The 16,800-nt window shown below is 38.3% G+C and overlaps 1 protein-coding gene across 1 annotated transcript in view; it reads right to left on the bottom strand.

Moving 5' to 3' along the window:
• LOC126260033 (biogenesis of lysosome-related organelles complex 1 subunit 4) overlaps positions 1–16,800 on the bottom strand; it is a 55,361-nt gene that overhangs the window by 25,888 nt on the left and 12,673 nt on the right. Inside the window, exon 3 of the mRNA XM_049957205.1 lies at positions 1,963–2,181. Coding sequence (XP_049813162.1) covers positions 1,963–2,181 — 219 coding nt within the window. The remainder of the gene's footprint in view (positions 1–1,962; positions 2,182–16,800) is intronic.

The raw sequence follows: 16,800 nt of genomic DNA, 5'->3' as shown, positions 1-16,800 counted from the left end.
AGGAACCATCCCGGCATTTGCCTGAAGCGATTTAGGGAAATCACGGAAAACCTAAATCAGGATGGCCGGAGACGGGATTGAACCGTCGTCCTCCCGAATATTAGTTTGGGAAGGCACAGGGTTATCTGCACTGCTGTACATCCTCCACAAACCTGGTGTGAAACTAGCAGCAGCATTGTTGGGTGTTGGTTATGCAAGCAGGTCATGCACTTGGTTGATGCACTTTTGTTTATACACAGAGTTGGGGCAGTGGCCAGCTGGGAAGGTGACAACTTCGGCTGTCACAATAGGTGACAGTTGTCCACCGGAGCTGTGAAAGGCACTCGGGGTGATAGAGGTGGGGAGTACGGTCCGGTTCTGGTCGGTCTGGCTGTTGTCGAGCACTCTATGGCTGCGCAGAATGTTGGGGCAGCTCAGCCTGGATCATGAAAAATCAGTTTTGATGCAGGTGTACTGGGTGTCGTCTGCAGTATATTGATGTTGGCTGCTGATTAGAATGCAGGTGTTGTGATACTGCATGCATTCTATCAGGCAGTCAGAGTTTAGCCTCCAGCAGTGCCTCTTCATGAGCTAGCTTCGCTGTTTGGATGTTCTCTGGCAGTTTTAGGAGCCAAAGTGTCCATAGTGTGCGATCAGGCAGGAGCGTTGGGTCAATTAGAACTCGCAGGTGGCACCAGAGTGTAGATAGGGTGCTGTTGGCCAAAGTATCTGATTGATGACTGCTCAAGCATGCGTGTTAGGCATTGTAGCAGTAGTGTCTTTGCAGTTTCATATTTGTGAGAAACCGGAACGTCCAAAAGCAGGAAGTCACTAATAAGGCCCACACTGTTTCCAAGGTAGTTAAGAAGAGTGGCGAACTTCTTGTTGTTCTCACTAATGCCACTGGCTGGCATCAAACACTTATTGAGGGCAAACCACATTGTGGGAGAATCTGCGTGGAACAATGGTAGTTTCAGATAGTGGCAGAAGGTATGTTTGCTATCAGTGGTTCAATTGTAAGGCACATCAGAATGTGGGCGTGGCATGGCGGGTGAAATGTGGGAAGCGTGGGACTGTCAGTGCACGAGACAGGCAGGAAATGCAGCTTGACATAAGGCAGAGCATGATGAGGCGGGTCATGTCACAGCGCAGGTGGTGTTGGCATCACACGGCAATGTACGCAGAACTCAGGTGGCTGTTCGAAGAACACTCATGTTAAAGCATAAGAAAATAAGAGGCATTCTGTGTCAGTATGTTCCAAACTAAGAGTGAAATGAAAGGGTTGATGCATATCCATAATGGTCTGTGGAAGAGAAGCTGCAAAGTGGTGAGATGATCATTTTTGTATATAATCATTCTCTCAAAGAAAATAAACATTATAATAAATTTCCTTTAGTTTATATCTATGGTCACAATTTTTTTTATCAGACTTCCAGTTTTAGTCTGTAATCACCGTCTTCAGACCTGTTTTATAAACAAATGTCCTAATGTACTGCAGTCATAGTGGCATCGTCAAATGTATCAAAATCAGTACAACAGGACATGTTTTTATAAAACAGATCTGAAGATGGGTCGTTACAGACAGAAACTGGTAGTCTGATAAAAAATTGTGACAACAGACGTAAAGTAAGGGAAACTTATTCTATATTCGGGTCACTGTTTTATTCACGACCATGTCGCAGCTTGATGAACATTATAGGTTTATTCTTCTTGGATTGCAAGGCACACATATTAACACTGACTCCTTAAGTTAAAATACTGACACAACCTTCTGATATGTTTAGTGTTCCTTCACAAATTTTCTCAGAATAACATGAGAATTTTTGTCTATTTAAAAACTGCATTCGGTTTTCACCCTCAGTGTAAACTGCAATGTAAACTCATTTTTTGTATGAAGTATGGTTCAAATAACAATATGGAATTAAGAGTCTATTCAAAATTCCTCTACTAACAAGAGACAGAATACTAGACTTCAAGGCTTACAAAAAAAAGTGGCTTGAGCATGTTCCTTATGACACCTTCACCACCAACAGTTGCTTCTGCAGTGTCAAGCTGAGACTCGACAGTGTCCAAATCACGTCGCACACGCGTCACCAGCGCCTCAAGGCAATCTATACGATCACAAAGTGTCCGCAGTTCAGACTTACAGGCCACAATATCTGGCACAGTGGCAACAGCTGACTGAGTAACATCTGTTCGCACCTGTGCATAGTAAAATAAAAAAAAAAAAAACTTGATAAATTCAAGAAAACAAACAAAATTGAAAGAATAACACACAGACACAAAAATTGGCATTTATTTTCCAAGTACTACTGTTATTCCTTACCAATTACCATATTTTACAGAGTAAAAGACACAGTTTTTCCTTTAAAAGACTGTCTGCAATTTTCAGATGTTATTAAATAATTAATATAAAAATGTCCAGTGTTCGAATGAAAATTGCCACCAGTCTTCAAAATGGCCATATATTCAATGCTGTGGGAAATCTATCTCTATCTGGCAACAATGGATTCAACTGGCAGCAGCAGTGCACCGATGTGATGAACATGAGTTGTGGGGGTTCACAAGCTAGCTAATGCTGTCTTCCTCCTGTCCTGCCATCAAAAACCCAAAACACTGTCTTGCACATGATGTATCATTGTAGTCTACACTGCCAGTGAACTTGAACTGAAAGTGATTTGTGTTATTGGTAACAGTAAAATATTTTTCTTTGTAGCTAGCTTCGTAATGGAAAAAAATGGTATTCAAATGAAAGTAATAGCATATGCATAAAGACATGGAAACAGAGCAGCTAAGAGGAATTTTGGCCCTCCACCAACAGAGGAAACCATTCGTGATTGGTGGGCTAGTAAAGGAGAACTGAAAAAAACTGACGAACACTAAGTGTGCAAATAGAGGACTGAATGCAAAATGGCCAAAAATAGAAGACGACGTATTGAAATGAATTCAAGGACCCCATCAAAATGGCACTGGAATTAATACAAAAATGATTCAAATACACACTACAAGCTAGTGCTACAGCGGAACTTAACAGACTTGAACGATGGAGTTGGTTGGTGCTACAGGTTTATGAAATATCATGGACTCAGCATGCGAACCAAAACCAAAAGATCTCAGAGAAAATATTATCTTTCCATCACTTTTTAATTCAACATTGAAAGGAAATGAGAGGGGAACTAAGCCAAATAGCTAGTATGGACAAAACTCCTCTGACATCATTTGATGTGCCAGGTAACAGAACCACTGCCATGAAAGGTGCTAAAACTGTAACTATAAAAACAAGTGGACATGAAAAAATGCGCTACACTGTTGTCATTTCATGTTGTACTGACATTACTAAACTTAATCCAAGCACAAAACCTTCTGAAATACCACCAAATGATGATGTTCACATACATGACAAGGGTTAGAAGGATGAGACTGGTATGAAATTATGGATTAACAGAGGTTTGAAGAGAAGGAAAGGTGCTTTATTGAAGAAGACCTTTCTTCTTGTGCTAGATCAGTTTAGTAGTCATTTGAAAAATTCTGTGAAAGAGAAATTGAGACAGGGAAATACAGAGCATGCTGTTATTCCTGGAGGACTTACTTCACAAGTGCAACCTCTTGATGTCTCGATAAATAAACCATTTAAAATGTCTTATGAGAGAGATATGGAACAAATGGATGATGGATGAAACCCAAAATGAATTCATGCCGAAGGGAGCTTTAAAATGACCTACAATCAAACAAGTGTGTCAGTGGATAAAACAATTGTGGTCTAGAGTGAGAGAAGACATTATTGTTAAATCTTTAAAGAAATGTGGTATAAGTAATGCTCTCCATGGCAGTGAAGACCATCTTATAAATGAGGAGGACAACGAAGAAGAGGAGGAGGAGGAGGAGGAGGAGGAGGAGGAAGGAGAAGAAGAAGAAGAAGAAGAAGAAGAAGAAGAAGACAGTTCAGATGATGATTTTAGGGGATTTAAAGATCAGTTCAGTTTTACAATCTAAGAACTTTTTAGTCTGACTTTGCAGTCTAATAATAAAAATGGTAAAAAGTTATTAAAAAAATGATTAAAAATTAAGATGTGTCTTATAGTATATAGTGTCTTATAGTCCATAAAATATAGTAAATCATGATTATAAGCTCTGTATGAAAGCATCTGACATGTAAACTACTTGAAATTTGCTAAAGGGCAATCATACATTTGTGCTGCAGTCATTATTTTCATAGGTATTTGCATATCAAAAGACCACAAAAATATGCACAGAATGTGTTAACTTTATTTACACAGATCAGTAAGAACCCCCAATACTGCATAAATAAAGGACGACCAACAAGAGCACATTACACCAACCAACTGATCAATAATGAGTACACCATCTACAAACAGCAATGTACTCCATTCATCAGTCTCAGACATCATTTGTGTTGCTGTTCAGAAACTCTCAGGTACAGTTCTACTTTTGCCCAATGTGAATTCCCAGTCCTGAGTAGTTCGTGGTGGTGGTACCAGTAACATTTTTACATGTGGCTCTCGGGTGTGAACCAACTATCCTCTACGAGATTCAGGTCTAGCAAATATGCCATCTCCAACATCTCAGTAGCCTAGAGATTGTGCACTGAAGTGTGTGGACAACCCAAGGAGTTCAGGGGCAGTCTGATAATTTTTGTTCATTGGGGCGTAGCACAAAAGATGTCTTGTAGTGGCACGATTTCAATAGTGGTACACCAGTTACACTGCTCTTTATACAAGTTTTATTGCACGAGTAACAATGAGCTCTTTTTGGCATACAGGTGTCATCAGGTGCTCCTATGTGTAATATCGATGCTGCCACCGTCTGAATTTTTATTCAGACATAGGGAAAGTAACACACAAAAACTGACTAATTCTAGTTGTCAAGAAGGAAAACTGACTAATCTAAAAATGAGATATAACAGTATGTCTACAACGAACATTCACTTAACATCTACATACAAATTCCAGGAAAGACAGCATATGGCAGTATCAATATTACATGTAAGAACACCCGATGACAGCAATACGCTGAAATGAGTTCACTGTGATTTACACAATAAAACCCGTATAAAGAGTAATGTAACTAGGCAGTTTGACAAGTTTGCAAATTAAGGTTGATAGCAGAGGCTTGAAAAGGCTGAGAAGATTCTTCTGCTACTGAATAGTAATGATCGGTGTATAACAGAACTAGTGTAGGACTTCTTGCATGTGAACAGCAAGCAACTAGTATTTGTAAGCCAATAACAGAGCTCATTGATGTCACATATGATTTAGCCACTGTGGGGAAATATCTTGGTAAAGAAGACCATATAGTGATTACTGGGGAAGCGGGTAACAGTTGAAATTCAAGGCGACATCAGGACAAGGCTGAAAATGCTCCTCACATTAAATGGGAAGACTGTGTTGTACTTTGAGCAATATGAAAGGCTTTAGATGAAGTGTTCCGTCAAACACTAAATGCAGAGCTCCAGGGATGAGACAGTCACAAATGGGTGTGACTGACATGTCATTCCCTCACACACACACACACACACACACACACACACACACACACACACACACACACACCTGAATGTTTCCAGTAAGCGGTTACTTGTACAATTTTTTTCAGGAGGAATTCGACATAGTCAGAACCCTGTCTGTCCAATCTTTGTGATGTGCAGTGTTTTAATTTGGCCTTTTTTATGGTAAATGTTTCTGAAAAACTGCAGTTTTAGCAGCACAAAAACAAAAATCAAAGAGTACTTGGACTTTGTCAAAACATAAGAAGCCTATTAAATATGATAAGCTTCTCATACAACAATAGTAAGTTGGAAATTGAAAGGTACTTCTACAGGTAGGTTGTGGTTAACAGAACATTATTAGTTATGAATAGAAACTGAACAGATGTGTCTAGAGCAGCGGTTCTCAACCTTTCTGGTGACCATTAACTATGGTGTAATCAGTGTTACTATTTTATGCTCCAGTTCCCAGAAGTCAAGTCTTATTAAACCTCCTCTCAATAATTTGTTTTGAACAGACCCTGTTGAGGGATATGAACAGAGGACTAGTTTACTAACAGTAAGTTTTGTAAAGGAGAAACTATTATGAGATTATACTTAGAAGATTGAATGGTCCATGGATAAACCTTTGTGACTTTTATATATATTGGTTTCTGAAATCTCCTGTACTTGTCTCAAGTGGCTGGGAGGGGGGGGGGGGGGGCAGGGGAACACCTTATTACTTATTATTTGCATAAAATGGCTTGACTAAGCATGCGACTGATTTCTGAAGTTTATTGGCTTCATTTGTGTATAGGAGACAGCTACAAACTTACCGCCTTAACTTGTTATTATTCTGTTAACTTCTTATAACTTGACAAAATTGACCATTAAGGTTGATAAAATGAGTAAACGTCCTGTACAAAAGCTGGGTACAATTCAGTAATTTAAATGTTTACTGAACCATTGTTAAACACTTCAAGTGCAACAGGAGATTGATTTGTGAGCTCTATCAAGAATGCACTAAGTTTGGCTCACCACATTGCTGCTCAAAGTTATAGTTTGACAGATAGATTGTTGGTAAGTTTTCAAGGTCCACGAATAAATGCAGAAATTTCTCAAATCTGATGCTGTTGCATTTCAGCGTTAAACTCCCACATGTCTTGACTTACTCATCTTGCGAAGCAAACTGACCCAGGCCAATAAGCTGCTGTCCTTATATAGCCCCAATCTGTCATTGCAGAAACCACAAAATTACAGAAACTGTACACATTAGTATAAAAAGTACACATCTAAAACTTTATATGATTCAAAATTGGCTGCCAATTCCTTTGAGCTGTTAATAAGTGACAGTTCAATTGTCTTTTTATCACTCAATCTAGTATAATGTCTTTTGTTTATTGCATATGAATTTTATACTGAATAAATATTATATTAAATTTATCACTACTAAAATTATTACACATGAATTAAGGATAGAATTTTATTGGCTTTTTGTGGCGATGTTAAGCTTTTCGCTGTGGTCTTGATTTTTTGATTATTTGCATCTTATTCAGTGAAATGGTCAAACGGTATTTATATTATCTATTTTACGCATAAGGAGAACCAAACCTCTACAGATAGCTGTCATAGTCTATTATACAATACTGCCACCAAACTTAATGTTTCACAATTTATTTTGCACTAGAATGCAATTTTTAAACCTCGGAATAAACATTTGACTAAAACTCAGACTGTACAACTTTAACAGAAATTCTGAAGCTGGCAATGCTATTCAACTGATATTAGTTGACATTGTGTTTGTGAAGACTGCTTAAGGTGAAACTTCCTGGCAGAATAAAACTGTGTGCCAGACTGAGACTTGAGCTCAGGACCCCTACCTTTCGCAGGCAAGTTCTCTACCAACAGAGCTACCCAAGCACAACTCACACCCCGTCCTCACAGCTTTACATCCATCAGTACCTCGTCTCCTATCTTCCAAACTTCACAGAAGCTCTCCTGTGAAACTTGCAGAATTAGCACTCCTGGAAGAAAGGATATTGTGGAGACATGGCTTAGCCACAGCCTGGGGGATGTTACCAGAATGAAGTTTTCAGTCTGCAATGCAGTGTGCACTGATATGAAACTTCATGGTAGATTGTGTGTCTTTCTTCCAGGACAGCTAGTTCTGCAAGTTTCGCAGAAAAGCTTCTGTGAAATTTGGAAGGTAGGAGACAAGGTGCTGGCAGAAGTAAAACTGTGAGCACGGGTCATGAGTCGTGCTTGGGTAGCTCAGTTGGTACAGCACTTGCCTGCGAAAGGCAAAGGTTGCGAGTTTGAGTCTTGGTGCAGCACACAGTTTTAATCTGTCAGGAAGTTTCACATCAGCACACACACTGCTGCAGAGTGAAAACTTCAATCTGGAAACTGCTTAAGATGTTTAGAAGTTATTAATATTTTAAGAAAACACACACATTCATACCTTCCATCGTCAATATCTTTTAACTAGGCTTACTGTTATATCTACAGACTCAATACTTAGACCTGCTTCCTTGTCTTGTTTCTCTCTTTCATATGGTACCAGCCCCTATTCTGTGTCTTTATTAGTATAGCTTTTACTTATGAGGCAGCTGTGAAATGGTGATTGTGAGTTAACGAGTATTTCGCTCTCATTTAAGTATATGGCCAAAACAGATAGCCTTCCAGGAATTGTGAAACGGATCCTATTGTCCAGGACCATGTGCCACAAAGAGTGCAGATTCAGCATGAGATGGGGAAATTCACAAGCATCTATTGTGCTGAATTAGAATGGGAGTTGAAAATTAAACTGCAAACTAAGCAGACAAATAGTTTCCAGAGTGGAAACCATAACTACAGTCTGAGTAATTACTATGAAAGACATCCGGGAAGTTATCAACAGAACACAAACAGCAGCTTTGATAAGGGAAACAGCAACAGGAACACATCCAATGATAAATTTCAAAGCGGCAATAGGAACGGATAATTTCGAGACAGGGACCGACACCAAGAACATAGATTTGAAAGACTGGCACCTGGTGAAATGAACCAGCGTGATGGGAGATCAGAAAACTAAGTTTTGCTGCATCTCAGGTCTAGTGGCGGCAAAACAAACCGGCGATGAATAGGATGCGAGTAAATGGAAATGTGATAGGTGTCAATAAAACGGAGAAAAGGCATCAGAAATTTGAAAAGAAATTAGTAAGAGATGAGAATCAAATAGCTACATTTTCAAATCAGTTCATATGTAAAAGGTAATCCTAAGATAATGAAAGCTAATGATAAAGGCGATGATGACAATTTAGGGCTAAATGATCTGTTTTATGAATGTGAGATGAAAGAGTGTGTGAATGTTAATACAATGAAAGATTCTATGTGTCAAGACGAGGCTGAAGTGGAGATGAATTTGGTGGAGTTACATGGTATAGAAAATCCTAAAGAGGTACTAACCAGCGGTAACAGTTATAGTGATGAAGGTGATGATGTGACGGCGAAATTTGTTAAGGAGGTTACTAAGGGCGGCATAGCATTAGTCTCATCAGCTACTGATGAATTTATGTGTGTGTTGGCGGATATTTGTGAATTATTTTTGCCGGAAGGTAGTAATGATGTTTTACGTGCTGAAGTTACCACAGTTGAAGCTGCTGGTATTGATACTTCAGAGGAAGAAATCTGTGCGCATCTTTCTACTAATGGAGATGAACCCCTAATTCTGGATGGAACTGTGGATCTTGAATGTTTGTTGGAGAGTGAATGTGGATCTGAATTTGATGTGCAGTCTGAAAATAATGTGCCGCAGGAGCATGTAGGAAAGGAAAAGGTATAATGCTCATGTTTAAATCAAAATGCAGCAGAATTTAATGGTACTGTTGATTCTGAAATTGCACAAAGCCATAGCTACAATTTATGTGGTGTAATGGCAGAGGGTGGTAAACCTATGAACAGTTATTGTATTGGTAATTTGTCGATGGAGATAAATGAGGTTTCATTTAGCAAGTTGTATGGTGTATCAGCGGCTGTTGAAAGTGTTGTTTGTGAAAGTGTTTGTAATGATGTGGAAGTAAAAAGTAATGCTTTATTTAATGATAATTATGTTGTAGCTACTAATGTTGATAATTTTAAGGGAGAATACACTGAGTTTGTTTCTAATATAGAAATTGATATTTGGACAGAATGGTATCTTAAGGAGAAATTTGATTTTACTGTAACTGATTGGCGATGGTACAGTAGAATATTACAATCGTTATTGCCTCATTTGTGGACTCGGGAGAAGTTTAAGATAGTGAGAGGTCTAGAAGGGAGAAAAAATGAAATTGGGGCGAAAGAAGCATTTAATGAATTATTTTGGGACGAGTATGAAATTGAGGTGTGGAATACGTACATTCATTTGAGGATGTTCTAAACAGCGTGAAAAGTAACGCAACTTGGAGGTGATGGCGGGAGTCAAACCGAAATTTGTATTAGCGGAAACTGTGGAGTTCCTGCAGCACCAAGCTGAGTCGGTCAGTGAGAGGGAGCAGGAGGTAAAATCCCGTATCAGTACAAACCAATTACATAAAAAAGAGGAGACAACGTCCTAGTACATATGAAAGAAAAGTCCAGTGAAGTGGATGGAGAAATAAAAAAAGTTGTTTGAGCTGTACTATGGGGCATCTGTAGTGGTAGGATGTCAGCACCCTAATGCCTACTGACTCATGTACCCTGTTTCAGGAAAACTTCTAGGATTAAGAAATGTGACAAAATTGAGACTCTACATTGAGAAGGGGAAAGTAGGTTAAGAAATAAGTGTATCTGTGATTAGATTATAAGATTATTTGGAGGGGTAATTTGTAATGTTTTATTTCAGGATTTATTGTAGCTGATTTGTTACTTCATAGCATAAGAATTTGTTTTGGCACAAGGTCTGTGCAATTACAGAGAGATAGTTTAAACGCACATTTGGGTGCAAGGGGATCAAGTCAAAAATGAGTGCACAGTATGCATATAAATTAGGTTTTTGGGGGTGTATTAGTGATTTATTTATGTGTATGTATGTGTCAGGCTTAAGTTTTTCGATGGTTTTATGTTTGTTGTAATTTCCGAATTATAAGTTATGGTCACACGAATATCGGTGCATGGAGGTTGGAGAAATTTGGAAAATGAAAATTAATAATGCTTACCTAGGAAGACGGAAGTATGTTTATCTACTTATTTGAGAATATTTTTGGGGAATAATTTATTGTTGTACGGAGTAACGATTTGTGTACGCAGCTTCACTGCAGGGAATTAAACAAGGGGTGAGATTTGTTCATATTTGTTGTTAGTTTTGAGTCTAAGGGAGTTATTTAAATTAAAAGAAAATATTAATTTGTCGATGAAGTCGATTGGAAATCTGTCATTAGATGCATGTCTCTAGTGAGACTTGAATAACGTGTTAGAATCATTGAAGAATTTACGAGCATCTTGCAAATGCTGTAAATCAATTGTTTACTGTATAGTTTAGATTCTGTTTGTATTGATTCCACTGGGGCAGTGTTCAGTGTAGATTGTGGATGGTTTCGGAAAGTGTTTGTTTTCCCGTATCTACACCTGATTCGAATTTCAACAGATTTGTTCCCACAAAATGATGGTGATGGAATGCTGAGCCATACAGAATTTTGGTGGGGTACTCGGCTTCAGCGGATGGTGGACGGTCAGTCTTTAGGTAGCTAGGAAGTGAAACAACTTAGAAAATATCATGTTGTGTGGTATCGTGGAACTCAGTCTCTGAGCGGTGAACATCCACGTGCCTGGTGTGAACTCTAACTCTTCGTGTAGATAACGAAGTGGAGTATAGGACTTAATTTCACGATGAGATTGTGAATGAGTGAACTGTGTAAAATGGAAATGCGCTCGAGTGTAACAGTAACTCTAAATACGACCCCTTTCGTTATTAGTTTGCTTTCTGAATAAACTTTATTCTAACCAAATCGCAACTGTGTGGTCTACATCCTTTATGGGTCGTTAATTTAGCTGCCGATATTATTATTAGTGTTATTATATGTCATATTAACTTTGAATGTTTCACACAATTTCGAAAACTTGCCATCAGCCAGACGACTTAACCAAAGGGTCACAAGTGTCTAATTAGGGTGTGTAATGTGAGAAGTGCGGTTCAACCCCTAGACGAGTTAGAGCCAAAACATTTCAACGAAGAGGAACTGCATGTGAGCCCGAACATCTATGGGATGTTAGCTCGCATGATATCTCTGAATATCTGCCATGGCAGCACCTTGATTCCATATTCGTATCAGGAACAGCCAATAGCATGGAGACACACTCACAGTACCCTCACAGACTACCTGCTGCCCACGTGACTGCTGGCTTTACTTCGTGGTGCATATACTTCACCAATAGCGGAGAGTCAAGCATCATCTGCTGCTCAAGCAGACAGCTCCACAACCTGCCTCCTCACAGATTATGCTCGCCTGTGTTGGGACTTGCTCAACATAGTGGCACCCATCAAACCAGTGCATGTCTAGCCATGTCCTGTCTGTCATCTCACAGCTTCAATATTTAGATGAGGGAGGTGGAGTCTTTTACCAAAGTCCTGAGCTGCCTCAGCCTATGATCTAGTCAGAATGTTATTAGTTGTTTGGATCAAACCACGAACTACTTCAGTTGAAGACAAAGTTGCTAAACATAAAATAGTAATAACATTGTAACAAAATACATTAACTTAAAGTAAATAATAAAAGGGGCAGTGTCTGAAGTACAAAACGTGTGCTAGTAGAACATTTTTATCTGCTGAATTCTGAAATGATCACTTGGGGTGGTTTGTTTAGTCAACCCACTAGATACCAATATGGAATATATATCTGATTAGAATAGTTTTTCGTTCCATAGATCCGTGCTGAGGAGATCATCGTAGCTGAAATAACAATACTAATAGTACGAGTATATACAATACATCATTTTTTAAAGCTGAAATAACAATACTAATAGTATGAGTATATACATCATTTGTTTCTATTAAAAAATTCATCAATGGAGTATGAGTTGGCCACTAGTAAGTCTTTTATGCTCCTTTTAAACTGATCTTTATTAACTAAATTTTTTGTTTGCTGGCAAATTATTGAAGATGAGTGTTCCTGAGTAGTGGACTCCTTTTTGAACTAAAGTAAGTGCTTTTAAGTCCATATGCAGATCATTTTTGTTCCTGGTATTGTATGTATGAACTGAGCTGTTTGTTGGAAAAAGAGATATATTATTTAGGACAAATTTCATTAAGGAGTAAATATACTGAGAGGCAGTAGTTGGTACACCCAGTTCTTTGAAGAGGTTTCTACAGGACATGTGTGAATTTACTCCACAAATAATACGTATTACACGCTTTTGGACTCTGAAAACTTTTGTTTGACTTGAAGAGTTACCCCAAAATGTTATACCATATGACATTATGGAATGAAAGTAGGCAAAGTATGCAAGCTTTTTCATTTTTATGTCACCTATGTCAGCTAACACTCGAATTGCAAATACAGATTTGTTAAGGTGTTTCTGCAGTTCTGTGGTGTGCTCCTCCCAACTGAATTTATTATCAAGTTGTAATCCCAGGAATTTAAGACTGTCAACCTCTTCTATCTGCTCTTCTTCATACTTTATGCATATGCTGGGTGGAAACCTCTTACAGTTTCTGAATTGCATATAGTGAGTCTTTTCGAAGTTCAGTGTCGGTGAGTTGGCTTTAAACCATTTATTAGTATCCATGAAAATATCATTAGAAGATCTTTCTAGAACTACACTCGACATACTATTTATTGCAATACTTGTGTCATCTGCAAACAAAACGAACTCTGCTTCTGGCAGTGTAACTGATGAGACATCATTAATGTACACAAGAAAAAGTAATGGCCCTAAGATGGGTCCTTGTGGGACACCACATGTAATTTCTTCCCATTCTGATGATGACTTAGTTCACTAGTCCCTTGCACTGACACCCTTCGTTTCCTGTTAGCAAGATATGACTTGAACCATTTTGCAGCACTGCCTGTGACACCATAGAATTCTAATTTATTTAAAAGGATGTTGTGGTTCACAGAATCAAATGCCTTTGACAAATCAAAATAGAATTCTAATTTATTTAAAAGGATGTTGTGGTTCACACAATCAAATGCCTTTGACAAATCACAGAAAATACCTGCTGCTTGTAATTTGTTATTTAATGAATTAAGTACATTTTCACTGTAGGTGTAAATAGCCTTCTCGATATCAGAACCCTTCAGAAATCCAAATTGTGTTCTTGATACTATGTTATTTGTGGTCAGATGGTTAAGAAGCTGCCTGTACATTAGTTTTTCTAAAATTTTTGAGAATGCTGGCAAAAGTGAAATCGGTCTGTAGTTTGATGGTATCTCTTTATCCCCTTTCTTGAATAGAGGCTTAACATCTGCATATTTTAGCCAGTCAGGAAATGTCCCAGTTATAATTGACTGGTTACACAAGAAACTTAGAATTGTACTAAACTCACAAGAACATGCCTTAATTAACTCTGTTGCTATTTCATCGTAACCACTAGAATGCTTTGTTTTTAAAGATTTTATTATGGAAATTATTTCTTTTGGTGAGTGAGTGACATGTTCATGTACCTGAAGCTATTTGTAAAGGCTAGTTTCAGATATTCAAGGGCATTATTTACTGATCCTGACAATCCCATTCTATCAGTAACGGATATAAAGTACTTGTTAAATAGATTTGCCACACTATGCCCATTGGTTACTAATGTGTCATCTACCCTTAATGCTATATGCTCCTGTTCCTTTCTGGTTCTACCAGTCTCCTCTTTCACTATATCCCACATTGTTTTTATTTTGTTCCCTGACATTGCTATCTTCTTCTCATAGTGCATTTGTTTAGATGCCTGAATTAATTTTTTTAGTATTTTACAGTATTCCTTGTATTTAGCTAAATCATCAGCATTGGAGCTATTCTTGGTTGACAGATACATTTTCCTTTTTGTCTTACAGGAAATCTTTAGTCCTTGTGTAATCCATGATTTTATTATAGACTTCTGTTTAATTTGAGTAAGTTTTAGAGGAAAACAGTTTTCAGACATGGTACTGACATTGTTCATGAATGTGTTATATTTTTCATTCATGTCATGAGCACTATAAACATCTTTCCAGTTCATATCTTTGAGCAGTTTTCTAAAACACTCAATTTTTGGTTGATTGACTACTCTCCTGTACTCAGATTTAGCAGTGTTGATAAACTGCTTAGAATTTACATCTGGAACAAGGAGCTGCATGTCATGACCTGATAGTCCATTTATTACAGGTTTTATGATATGATTTTGTTCCTTTGATTTGTCTATAAAAATGTTATCAATGGCTGTCCTTGAGGATCTAGTGATCCTAGTTGGAAAGTTTACAGTGTGAGTTAGATTGAAAGACAACATTACTAACTGCAGTAAATGTTTACTGGAAGGTTGCATTAGAAAATCTGTATTAAAGTCACCAACAATCAAAATTTCTTTGTTTTTTCCTGTTAAATAACCCAAAAGAGCTTCTAGATGATTTATGAATAGAGTATAGTTTCCAGCAGGTGCTCGGTAAATAGTTACTATTATATAGGACCTCAACAAAAGCAAAACGAAGATAATGGAATGTAGTCAAATTAAATCGGGTGATGCTGAGGGGATTAGATTAGGAAATGAGACACTTAAAGTAGTAAAGGAGTTTTGCTATTTAGGGAGTAAAATAACTGATGATGGTCGAAGTAGAGAGGATATAAAATGTAGACTGGCAATTTCAAGGAAAGTGTTTCTGAAGAAGAGAAATTTGTTAACATCGAGTATAGATTTAAGTGTCGGGAAGTCGTTTCTGAAAGTATTTATATGGAGTGTAGCCATGTATGGAAGTGAAACATGGACGATAACCAGTTTGGACAAGAAGAGAATAGAAGCTTTCGAAATGTGGTGCTACAGAAGAATGCTGAAGATAAGGTGGGTAGATCACGTAACTAATGAGGAGGTATTGAATAGGATTGGGGAGAAGAGAAGTTTGTGGCACAACTTGACTAGAAGAAGGGATCGGTTGGTAGGACATGTTTTGAGGCATCAAGGGATCACAAATTTAGCATTGGAGGGCAGCGTGGAGGGTAAAAATCGTAGAGGGAGACCAAGAGATGAATACACTAAGCAGATTCAGAAGGATGTAGGTTGCAGTAGGTACTGGGAGATGAAGAAGCTTGCACAGGATAGAGTAGCATGGAGAGCTGCATCAAACCAGTCTCAGGACTGAAGATCACAACAACAACAATATAGGATCTGTTATGGAACTCTACTTCTGTTGCACATGCTTCTAGATGCTGCTCTAAACAGAATTTATTAATGTCAATGTTCTTGAATTTATGGCAGTTTTTAATAAAAGTGGAAACTCCTCCTCCATCCATATCTACTCAGCAGAAGTAGGAAGCTAGCTCAAATCCTGAAATGTCTAACATATCTATACCAGTGGTTACTTGATGTTCAGAGAGGCAGATTATGTCAATTTGGTTAGATGAATTCATTTCATCAATACAAATGAGTAGTTCATCAACTTTATTTCTGAGTCCCAGAATGTTCTGATGTAATAAAGATAACTGATACTGCATACTAATTGGATTATAACTGCTTTGGCAAAGATGAACTGGTAGTTTCTGATTACTTTCTGTTAAACATTGTTTAAATGGAGGCTGTATGCTAAAATCTGATTCCTGTCCATCTGTTTTCTCAAACTGAGTGTCTGCCAATCTCTCTTAAAACTCGTTTTCTTTCCGCCTTTCCTATCCTAAAAAAGACATCCTCTTACACCTGTGACCACTGGTATTTTACCACTTGTGACAGTGTCCCCCCTTAAGTTTTCTGCAATCAATCCAGACAGTTTTCCCTTTCCTTTCCTATTGAGGTGAAGGCCATGCCTAGTGTAGTCCCTCCCACCTATCGATAGCATCCACAGGAATCAAACCAATATGGGACCCTATATCCGTCCTAAGCAGCCACTCCAACTCCAAGTTCACCCTCCCTACGGAAGAGTTCAAATGAGGCTGATCGTGGCACCTCAACACAGACACAAATCCCACACTCGTATACTTCGTTGCTGATGCTATCTTCACCAGGTCACACTCTATGGAATATTCAGAATCTCTGTCAATGCTATTTCCCGGACCATCCACTATAACCATGGCATCCTCCTTTGTAAAATCCTCGCATAAAGAACCTACATCCTCTGTTACCTGACCAAGATCTGCACTAGGCTTGCAAAACTTTGTGACCTGGTACTCTGGACCTAGGTTTTCCTGCAGTAGTTGGCCAACACCTCTATCATGGGAACTACCTAACAACAGAA

Source organism: Schistocerca nitens, chromosome 5, assembly GCF_023898315.1.
Source record: "Schistocerca nitens isolate TAMUIC-IGC-003100 chromosome 5, iqSchNite1.1, whole genome shotgun sequence".
Taxonomy (NCBI): domain Eukaryota; kingdom Metazoa; phylum Arthropoda; class Insecta; order Orthoptera; family Acrididae; genus Schistocerca; species Schistocerca nitens.
Note: the sequence above shows the minus strand (reverse complement) of the source record. Positions and strands in the feature narration are given on the sequence as shown.